General features: G+C 36.9%; 1 protein-coding gene across 1 annotated transcript in view; it reads left to right on the top strand.

Annotated features, from left to right (window-relative positions):
• The first annotated feature begins 6,321 nt into the window (after positions 1–6,321).
• Positions 6,322–12,352, top strand: part of LOC140163998 (uncharacterized) — a 39,414-nt gene continuing 33,383 nt past the window's right edge. The window contains exons 1-2 of the mRNA XM_072187287.1: positions 6,322–6,773; positions 10,455–10,640. Of these exons, the coding sequence (XP_072043388.1) occupies positions 6,675–6,773; positions 10,455–10,640 (285 nt within the window). The 5' untranslated portion in view covers positions 6,322–6,674. The remainder of the gene's footprint in view (positions 6,774–10,454; positions 10,641–12,352) is intronic.

The following is a 12,352-nucleotide window of genomic DNA, read 5'->3' as shown; positions in this document are numbered from 1 at the left end:
GTATCATGTAGGAGGAGAAGCATTTTTAAGTTTTAAAGTTTATAACCGATGCATATGCTAATGACATCATTGTACTATATAATATGTGACAGAAGAATCATTTTGAAGGTATTTGGTTATATACCGGTAATGCCTCCTTAATGACCTTTGACCCAATTCTGTTTACAACCTATGGGAACTGGATATAGCCGATACATATGTGCACGTTACGTAATTGTATAATTGTAGGGTGTAACATGTAGGAGGAGAGGTATTTTGAAATTTATTGCCAGAAAGAAGAAGAAAGAAAGAAGAACTGGTGGCAAATGGTGGTCATAGACCACAAACCTAGCTGGGGCGTGTTGGTGTTTTGGAGGTATATGACTCCTGCAAAATGTTCCAAAAATGATCCCCTGGTCATGAGGTTTGTTGTCACCGAGTTTGAGCCACATACTCTTTACAGATGTCCAAAAAAATATAATTCTAAGTTTCGACCCCAGATAACCTTTGACCTGACCCCTGCAAAATATTCCAAAATGTTTCCCTGGTTACGAGGTTTGTTGTCACCGAGTTTGAGCCACATACCGGTTACAGATGCCCAGAAAATAAAATTCTAAGATTGGACCCCAGATGACCTAACCCCTACATGATATTTCATATGTTCCCCAGGTCTTGAGGTTTGTTGTCACCGAGTTTGAGCCCCGTACCTCTTACAGATGTCCAGAAAATGAAATTCTAAGATTTGACCCCAGATAACCTTTGACCTGACCCCTGCCAAATGTGCCCCTAGTCATTAAGTTTGTTGTCAAGAGGGCGCAACACTAAATCACTCCGCATTTTATGTAACAACGAAATTCGGCTAATATAGTCCATAGTGAATATGAGATTGTAGCGACCATATCTACCGACATGTTCACTTTAAATCACTCAATATCGGCTCATATGAATTCGACAAGTGTCTTTAATGATAACATGCAGATAAAAACTGGACAATTGATCTCAAAAGCAATTCTCTGTGGCGGATTAAGAGAAAACCCGATTTTGAAATGTGAGTGTTGAGTTTAGTATATTTTTAGCTCTTTTTTTTTGCACCGCAAATTAGCGAAAAAAGTCAATGGTCATCGATATATGCCGACAAAAGTTTTGGAATCTAGAGAAACAGAGCTTTAATTTGATACCAAATTTATTTTGCCAAGTATTGCAGGGACGCCAGAAATGGCGCTTGAAGTAGGCCGAAATCACACGTTATCCTATGGGGCGCTGAATTAGTGCTGCGCCCCTTGTAACGGCCGTCATTATGAACGCGTTCCTTTTACATTCTTCGCGCAAAATAAGAGACGCGCTTCACAAAATGTGTTCTATTTCCATCATGATGATAAACAAAATTATATTACAAAAAGTCATCCGCATGAAAAATTATTGGAAAAAACACTTTATTGGCCGAGTAGGCGCCTTCAAAGTCAAGAAATGCGTCCAAAAATCCTCAAAAAGGTTCATAAATGGATTTTAAGGTTAATAGACATTGTTAATCTGCATGAAGCCGTTTTGCTGAATATTCAGTAGGCCTACTCAAAAAGATCGCAATTGTTACTACTGGAACGGGGGGGGTATTTATACTTGAGACTCAGTAATAAATGATTTCCAAAAGAAAATGGCAACACTGATAATCTAGAAAAGAAATTAATCTTGGTTCAAAGACGTGCTCAAATTGTCGTCTGTCACTAATTTTGTGAGTTTTGTATAAACTTTCGCATATTGGATGAAAAGTCGAAATATTCGATTTTCGGCATTTCGGCACTGATCTTTAAAACACCATTTCTCTTGAACGGAATGTCGCAGAGACATGAAATCTTCGGTGTTGAGCTTCAAATTTTCTCTAGTTTACTTAATGAGTAATAAATGTGGATTTTGAAAACTTTTAACACCTTATAAGAGGGCGCAACACTAAATCACTCCGCATTTTATGTAACAACGAAATTCGGCTAATATAGTCCATAGTGAATATGAGATTGTAGCGACCATATCTACCGACATGTTCACTTTAAATCACTCAATATCGGCTCATATGAATTCGACAAGTGTCTTTAATGATAACATGCAGATAAAAACTGGACAATTGATCTCAAAAGCAATTCTCTGTGGCGGATTAAGAGAAAACCCGATTTTGAAATGTGAGTGGTGAGTTTAGAATATTTTTAGCTCTTTTTTTTTGCACCGCAAATTAGCGAAAAAAGTCAATGGTCATCGATATATGCCGACAAAAGTTTTGGAATCTAGAGAAACAGAGCTTTAATTTGATACCAAATTTATTTTGCCAAGTATTGCAGGGACGCCAGAAATGGCGCTTGAAGTAGGCCGAAATCACACGTTATCCTATGGGGCGCTGAATTAGTGCTGCGTCCCCTTGTAACGGCCGTCATTATGAACGCGTTCCTTTTACATTCTTCGCGCAAAATAAGAGACGCGCTTCACAAAATGTGTTCTATTTCCATCATGATGATAAACAAATATTACAAAAAGTCATCCGCATGAAAAATTATTGGAAAAAACACTTTATTGGCCGAGTAGGCGCCTTCAAAGTCAAGAAATGCGTCCAAAAATCCTCAAAAAGGTTCATAAATGGATTTTAAGGTTAATAGACATTGTTAATCTGCATGAAGCCGTTTTGCTGAATATTCAGTAGGCCTACTCAAAAGATCGCAATTGTTACTACTGGAACGGGGGGGGTATTTATACTTGAGACTCAGTAATAAATGATTTCCAAAAGAAAATGGCAACACTGATAATCTAGAAAAGAAATTAATCTTGGTTCAAAGACGTGCTCAAATTGTCGTCTGTCACTAATTTTGTGAGTTTTGTATAAACTTTCGCATATTGGATGAAAAGTCGAAATATTCGATTTTCGGCATTTCGGCACTGATCTTTAAAACACCATTTCTCTTGAACGGAATGTCGCAGAGACATGAAATCTTCGGTGTTGAGCTTCAAATTTTCTCTAGTTTACTTAATGAGTAATAAATGTGGATTTTGAAAACTTTTAACACCTTGTAACGGCCGTCATTATGAACGCGTTCCTTTTACATTCTTCGCGCAAAATAAGAGACGCGCTTCACAAAATGTGTTCTATTTCCATCATGATGATAAACAAATATTACAAAAAGTCATCCGCATGAAAAATTATTGGAAAAAACACTTTATTGGCCGAGTAGGCGCCTTCAAAGTCAAGAAATGCGTCCAAAAATCCTCAAAAGGTTCATAAATGGATTTTAAGGTTAATAGACATTGTTAATCTGCATGAAGCCGTTTTGCTGAATATTCAGTAGGCCTACTCAAAAGATCGCAATTGTTACTACTGGAACGGGGGGGGTATTTATACTTGAGACTCAGTAATAAATGATTTCCAAAAGAAAATGGCAACACTGATAATCTAGAAAAGAAATTAATCTTGGTTCAAAGACGTGCTCAAATTGTCGTCTGTCACTAATTTTGTGAGTTTTGTATAAACTTTCGCATATTGGATGAAAAGTCGAAATATTCGATTTTCGGCATTTCGGCACTGCCTGATCTTTAAAACACCATTTCTCTTGAACGGAATGTCGCAGAGACATGAAATCTTCGGTGTTGAGCTTCAAATTTTCTCTAGTTTACTTAATGAGTAATAAATGTGGATTTTGAAAACTTTTAACACCTTATAAGAGGGCGCAACACTAAATCACTCCGCATTTTATGTAACAACGAAATTCGGCTAATATAGTCCATAGTGAATATGAGATTGTAGCGACCATATCTACCGACATGTTCACTTTAAATCACTCAATATCGGCTCATATGAATTCGACAAGTGTCTTTAATGATAACATGCAGATAAAACTGGACAATTGATCTCAAAAGCAATTCTCTGTGGCGGATTAAGAGAAAACCCGATTTTGAAATGTGAGTGGTGAGTTTAGTATATTTTAGCTCTTTTTTTGCACCGCAAATTAGCGAAAAAAAGTCAATGGTCATCGATATATGCCGACAAAAGTTTTGGAATCTAGAGAAACAGAGCTTTAATTTGATACCAAATTTATTTTGCCAAGTATTGCAGGGACGCCAGAAATGGCGCTTGAAGTAGGCCGAAATCACACGTTATCCTATGGGGCGCTGAATTAGTGCTGCGCCCCCTCAACGAGTTTGAACCCAGTATCCCTTCCAGATGTCCAGAAAATGCATTTCTAAAATTTGACCTCTGTATGACCTTTGACCTGACCCCTGCAAAATGTTCTTCTGGTCATGAGATTTGTTGTCACTGAGTTTGAGCCCCATACTCCTTACAGATGTCCAGAAAATGAAATTATAAGATTTGACCCCAGATATAACCTTTGACCTGACCATTGCAAAATGTTCCAAAATATTCCCCTGGTCATTAAGTTTGTTGTCACCGAGTTTGAGCCCCGTACCCCTTACAGATGTTCAGAAAATGCATTTCTAAAATTTGACCTCTGCATGACCTTTGACCTGACCCCTGCCCGGGTCCATACCCCTTACATATGTCCAGATAATGCAATTGTAAGATTTTACCCCCTTCAAGTTATAGGCACTGGGTAAAGCCGATGTACATGTGCAAGTGATGTCATTGTGCTATGTAATGTAGCAGAAGAAGCAATTGAAGGTATATTTGGTTATATATCAGAAATGTCCCTTTAATGACAATTGACCCCAATTCTGTGTACAAGGTATGAGCCCTGGGTATAGCTGATGCATATGTGCAAGTGACGTCATTTTTACTATGTAATATGTGGCAGAAGAAGGATTTTGAAGGTATTTGGTTATATACAGGAAATGTTTACACCCTGGGGTGTAACATGTACGAGAAGAAGCATTTTGAATTTGTTGTCAGAAGAAAGAAGCACAATCGGATAGCATTAGAATACCTAGCTGGGGGATGTAATGTAAACCCCCTGGAAAAGATCGGATAGCAAAACAAGACCTATCGCGTCGGGCGTTCAACCCCCCCCAGCTAGGTAAAGAATCCGATGGGGGTGTAACCCCCAGCTAGGTAATAAGAAATAATAGTTGTGACCATGTAGGATGTTTCGCTACCTACATGAGCATCACAAAATAAGCTGACCTTTATTGCCCAATTTTGTCGATAACGAAGCATTTTAGACAGTGCAAACGATTCCTTCTTTGACTTGTTTTTACATGACGAGCAGTTTGAGACCATTTTCGTTGAACTTTGAGCATTTTTTGGCCCCTGTGTGGTCAACCCATGTGTGGCCAAAAACATTGACCAACCCCCAATATTTGATCTTTTTGCTTATAACTCAAGAACGGTATGTCGCAGGTAGGTCAAACTATGTATAACTTTTTCTATACTTATATTTTCTATACTAAAATTTGACCACTGTGTTGATTTTTGACCTTGAATATGGCCGGAGTGCCGGGAATGATTTTTTGTTTACATCTTGAATGTATTATAGGACCATATAGCCAAACAAAGTTGGTTTCGTACAGTCCTGGGCGGGGAAGCACCTTAAACCCCGGTATACTAGACTTTATAGCTCTATCATTCCCAATGTGGATGTCATCCAAAACAAAGAGCATAGATTAATTTTCGATCATTGCATAGGCCTATATATACGATTCAATACTTATATTGAAATAAATGGGTGTGTATGTTTTTCAACTCCCACATCAAAATGACTGAACATGGCGAATGAGAAAGATATTTGATTCACAATTTGGAAATGACCTTGGGTCACCTTCGTGCACGGGGTGTAACATTTTTATATCTATAAATTAATATTAATATCCTAGCATAGCACCCCGAAAAGTTTTATTTGATAGTGTATTAGGGAGCGATCGTTATTTATGGCAGGGGGGGAATGGGTAAATTTAGGGGGGAACACGAAATTTTTTTGTGGTCTTGAGGGGGGAACCTGAAATTTTTAGTTGAACTAGGAGGGGGGATTGTTAAATTTTAAATGGAGAAAATTGGGAAAACAAGGGGGAACGCGAAAATTTTGAGCGGACGCGAGGGGGGAACGCGAAATTTTTTGTTGATTTTTTTGCCAAAACACCCATTTCACCCTGCCGTAAATAACGATCGGTCCCTTAAATGGCTGCAAGAAACAAAATTTTAATTCTAATTTTTAAAATGCTGAAATTAATGCAATTACTATTTAGTTTCGTTTTACTTCAGAACCGTAACATATATCAGATAGCTATTGTTTTGTGGCACCCAGATATGGTTCATTATGACATGTCTAAATGAGTGCACAAAATGAAAAGACCAAAATAAAGTTCACACAAGGTATAACTATTTAGTTTTTGATATTATATACATGCTATACACTTGCCACGACGGCATTTTACGCCTGAGATGGTTTACTGAAAACCACGACATGACCCAATCCTTTGGTTTATGAACACAAGTTCAATAGCGTAAATTATTATTCGTGACTCAGACTTTAATGAAGGGCAAAACTCCATAGTAATAGGTGTAGTTGTATATTTTTGCACGTTGAATACTTGCTTTATGTAAAAGTTTGTCATGAAACACAAGATATTGTGCCTGAAAGTGGACAAATGATGAAAATATGACAGCACCTGACGTTACCAATATGCAATACTGATTGCAGATATTGTAGTATTTGTAAACTCCTTGTTTCCGGACAGTTTCCTGATTTGGGCAGTTTCTTCATCGAGACACCATGGTGAGATTGACGTACATTTGGGAGGTTTCTTCTTCTTCGCTGTTGAAAGTTTTTATCTTGATTAGTGTGATAGCAGTAAAAACAACAAAAACACAGGTAAACGATAAATCTGTTTTAATTTTCAAATTAAATAATAAACTGGATAGATTTCAACCATATATATATATTTGTAGGTATCACGGATTCAAACTCAAACTAAATCATGTCAATCTTGTAACCTTTATTTTACACAAATTATCAACAATATAATCATACCATAACATAAGGGCCGGGGGGGGCACTCAACTTTGGAAATTACGGTATGTGCCTGTCAATATAGGCCGCTTTTGAAATCGACTATACCCGATGACCCCCTTTTTTTTAGTTGCAGCTACCCGATGACCCCCTTTTTGTGGTTGCGGCTACCCAATGACCCCCTTTTTCTAGAATAGCATCATCAAAATGCCAAAAAATAATGCCGAAACTTTCAAATTTTGCTAATTTTTTTCAAAATTATCTACCCGATGACCCTTTTTTGAAATTTTATACTCAATGACCCCTTTTTTTTAAACTATTGTACCCAATGACCCCCTTTTTGGTTTTGTTTGTACCCAATGACCCCCTTTTTTAAAATAACGCTTTGTGCCCGATAGGCCCCTACTTCGCGACCCCGGTAGGCACATATCCGTCACTTCTAAAGTTGAGTGCCCCCCGGCATAAGGGATCGAATAGCGAAGTTTGAACAGTATTATTGTGGGACCTGTGAGTACAACAGACACACCAAATTGCATTCTGAAATACAAGGAATGTCCTTCTGATTTCAAATAATTCTGATTTTTATAATTCACGATAGGCCTATCATACAAATTTTATGGTAAATTATCATGATTATTATAAAAATTAATATTTTTGACATTTAATAGTCGTCGAAGTAAATTTGATATGTACTTAAAGTGCATGTAGCTGGGAGGAAAAGCCGACCATCATTTGAAAATTTGACCTTTCGTGTGGAAGATATACATTTTTGTCTCCCAAAAGACCTTAAAATTTTCACATTTCCGTTATCAACTAGTTTTATACAACACCAAAATACCAAATAATTGTGTTCATTTCGTTACAGTCTGCGTTTCCTATCGGTAAACAACTACTCTACAACGTCAATTACATCAAAACCGGTCTACGTCCTATTAAATGAAGTTTGAATAGATTTAATAATATTAATGAGGCCGTCATTATTAACGGATGCTTCGTGAAAATAATTTGAAATTACCTCAACATGGAGACAACGATATTTGAAAATGCTGTCTCTGTTTGTATCTAACATTAATTTGAATAAAGAATTAAATGATTCATTTGCAATGAGTATGTGAAATGTCATGCGTGAATTAATTTGTGACCTGCATACCTTAATATTCAGTCACGGTTGCTATTTCTTTGACATGTAGTAGGCCTCTTAAAACGAGTAGTCCTTTTATATATAACTAAAAATTTGCCAAATTTGACTAGGAAATTTAATCAGAGGGGACGTAACAGGTTTATGGTCAAAATCAAATCGGATATTCTGATCAAAATTACTATAAACTCATCAAATTTGATTAGTTTAATATGATAAGAGCAAATAATATAATATAATTATTAATTATATTAGTTAAACGTTACAAGGATTCAGAAAATACAAGTTTGACATATATACGACCAATCAGGCTGGAGTTATTAGCGAAAAGGCTGAAATTTAGGCTCAAGATGGGCCAAACAGAGAAAATTGATCCGATTTTTATTTTTTTAAATGGTCTCAAAATGTTGTCTTGATATAATACTTCAGAAAAATAATAGTTTTTACTATGTACGATAATTCCTGTCCTGGGTAACTCGGGAAATATTCAACATTAATTTGACTCAACGGCCGTAACTCCTTTTGCCATGTTACAATGGTTTGATTTGATTTGATTTGAGTTTATTAAGCATATCATCAAGAGTCAAAAAACATACGGTATTGCACAGGACATACACAATTTTATAAAGTACAAATTAAAACATAATTAAAACATGGTAACAAAACATTGTACATGCAGCTCGGTGGTGCAAACTATTTCTCTTTTGAATTATTATAAGAAATCAAAGATTTTGAGACCATTTTCATCAAAATTTCATAACTTTTATTAATTTGGCCCTTATGGAGCCCACTATTCCAACCTTAGACCTTTCGCAGTCACCCGGGCATGGGGGGGCACGTGCCCCAATCGATTGCAAAATTAGAAAATCCCATAGTAAAATTGCCAAAAACGGCTGCCCCCCCCCCCCCCCCTCCATCATGGTCGGTGCCCCCCCCCCCACCCCCCCATGTGATGACCCACGCTACGCCACTGACCTTTCGCAAATAATTCCAGACTGTTATAGTCGTATAGGTATACGTCAAACTTGACTATATATTTTCTGATTATATCACTCATACATAAATTCTAGACAGTTCATTGGTTGATTACCATTTGCCATTTTTACTATCACCCTCTCCGTGTGATAGTCTTTATCATGTGCTTTGCCGTAGTGCGCCTGCGCCAAGCCGTGCGCTGACTCTTGGACTCGCCGATTTGGTTATGGGGTGGACCCCAAAATGTGAAGTATATCACCGCAAAACATGGTGTTATGTTGATGAATAAATGTATTTCCTACCTTAAATAGTATTTTAGTAATAGAATTTATGCATGAGTGATATAAAACAAATATTAACTGTCTTAAATTCGTGTAATGGTCTAAATATAATCACTCGGTGAAAGATGCCCAGCAAACACAAAAACGTTGATGAATAAATGTATTTCCTACCTTAAATAGTATATATATTTTAGTAATAGAATTTATGCATGAGTGATATAAAACAAATATTAACTGTCTTAAATTCGTGTAATGGTCTAAATATAATCACTCGGTGAAAGATGCCCAGCAAACACAAAAACGTTTTTAAAACGTTTTAAATAAGTTATATTTTGGGTTTTGGTTTAGATCAAAACGTTTTAATAACATTAAAATGTCGGGTTATATAAAGGTCATGAAATCGTTTTAAAACGTTTTGTATGAAAACACACTACAACAATATTTTTAAAATGTTTTCGAAATGTCATTGTAAACTATTTTTGCAAACATTTTTGGCCAAATATTTTATCAACACTTAAATAACATTATGTTAAACTATTTGCTCCCAGCAAACACAGAAATGTTCTTAAAATGTTTTTTACAAAACGTATTATTAACATTTAAATGTCGGGTTATATAAAGGTCGTGAAAACATTTTAAAAACGTTATTGTAAATATTTTGGGCAAACCTTTTTTGCAAAATATTTTTTCAATCCCAAAATAACATTCTGTTTAGAATGATTTGTACCAAGTTTTCAAAAATGTTTTTGGAATGTTATTAAAACGTTTTTATACCCTTTATATAACCCGACATTTAAATGTTTTCTGTAAAACATTTGTGTTTGCTGTGCAGTAAATTACCAACAAATGTTATTTAATGTTATGAAAACGTTTTATACCATTAATGTACCATTTATATAACCCGACATTTAAACGTTTTCTGACAACCTTTTGTAACCTTTTGCGAATGATGTCGAAAACGTTTTGTGTTTGCTGGGTGTATTGTTCCATTCCACTCGCCGTTCCGGCTCGTGGAATGGAACAATCCATCTTTCACCTCGTGATTATATTTCGACCATTACACTCATAGACAGTTAATATTTGTATAATATAGGCCTATAATCAATTATCAATATGTTTAAATAATTTTAGTCTATGTTTTCATTTCAGCTATCATTTAGTCCAACAGCTTGTGCTCGCACCACAGACCTACAAACCGTAGTAGATATCACTAGCGTAGCCTACGCGCACAGATTTCAAGTGACTTCTGTTCTACAGAAATATCAATTTATAAAGGAACTATCTGACATTGACAGTGTAGCTTTTCAAGACCTGGCAAACAAATATGAAACTGAGGTAAGAAAAGGCCAGGGTGCAATAACTTGCCAATAAGGGACCGTTCAATATTAACATAAGGGAGGAAGTGGGAGTTTTAAGGGGGTAATCCGATTTTGGTGGTCTTGAGGGAGAATCTGAATTTTTTACTTGAACCATGAGGGTGGAATGTTAAGTTTTAAATGAAAAAAAAGTGAAAACAAGGGTGGTCCGATAATTTTGAGCGGACGGACGCGAGGGAGGAACGCGAATTTTGGTCGATTTTTTTGGTCAAAACTCACTATTCCTCCCCCGCGTAATATTGAACGGTCCCTTAGGACAAATGACCATACGGATTTAATGTTTCCCCAGAAAGACGCAACCCCTCGAGAGCCCAGAATTTCATCAAAACAGAGAGCTGAAATGCCCTTAAACAGTTGATTTTGTTAATTTCAGTTCTAAAAGACCACCACATTATCACTCTTCTCAGCAATATCCTCACTACAATAGGTCCCAAAAACAGAAATCCCCCACCCCACATAATCGCAAATTGACACGAAAGCTTCATTCCCATTTATTTCATCCAAAACGGTCCTGTCATACACCCTCCCCAATCAAACACATTTCTCTTGCATTTGATCATCTTCTACTCTTCCCTAGAAAAATCATTATAATACCAAATCTACACACCATGGAATTCACCATCACGTCCAAGCTCACATTGGGCGCCCCATTCCTTTTTTAAAGGAATTTTTTATTTTAAGACGATTCGCAACCAGAAAGCCAAGAAAGACCCTTGATTTTGACGGTTCGCAGCTCCGAAAGATAGCTTTTTACCAGCCGAGTCAGCTCTCTCTGGCCTTTTTTTCGTGATATGTACCCACCCTATTTCTGGAAAGATTTCCCCCTTAGAAGTGGGAAACTGTTGCAAACTGAACGCCCAATAAAAACCATTTGGACACTATTATTTTGTACCATTTTAGTTTTAATAATCCGAAAATATTTAAATGAAGGCAAATTGAAGCCATTCATAATATTGGGTGTCCCCAGAAGGGGGGCACTCAACACAAATGACCATACGGGTATGCTCCCCGGCAAGACCCCCCCTTTTGGGTTTCGCAGCTCCGAAAGACCCCCTATATTTGACCAAAATAAAGCTCCGAAAGACCCTTGATTTTGATAATTTCAGCTCTAAAAGACCCAAAATTGCTCATTCCTCATATTTCTTGTTTTTTCAGGCGATTTTCAACCAAAAAGTCAAGAAAGACCCTTGATTTTGACTTTTCGCAGCTCCAAAAGACCCCATTTTATTTGTTCACAGCCCGGTTTGCAGCTCCGAAAGACCCCCTTTTACCGGTACGCCGTCAGCTCCCAAAGACCCACCACCTCAAAATTCCGGGGAGCATACCCACCAAATTTTTTGATGTGCTCTCCCCGGGGTGTCCCAAGCAGAAGCGAAAAGGAGGATTTGTTTATCCATACACAGGGAGTTGGAATAGTTTGCAAAATGAAGGACCAATTGAAGCAGTGGCGTAGATTTCTTTTTGACATTGGGGGTGGAGTTTGAAAAAAATTCTTGAAGTATAGTTAATCCAGCACCTTTTGGCGACAGAATAAGTTAACGGTACAAATGTGCGCGAAGCGCGTGAAAAATTGTGCTATTTTGAAGTTAAACTGATGAAACATGGTGTAAAAGTAGATTAAATGCGCGCGAAAATTTGGGGCTAAAATGGGCAAATATGAGGTTAATTTGG

This window comes from Amphiura filiformis, chromosome 1 (assembly GCF_039555335.1).
Source record: "Amphiura filiformis chromosome 1, Afil_fr2py, whole genome shotgun sequence".
In the NCBI taxonomy this organism is placed as follows: Eukaryota; Metazoa; Echinodermata; class Ophiuroidea; order Amphilepidida; family Amphiuridae; genus Amphiura; species Amphiura filiformis.
Note: the sequence above shows the minus strand (reverse complement) of the source record. Positions and strands in the feature narration are given on the sequence as shown.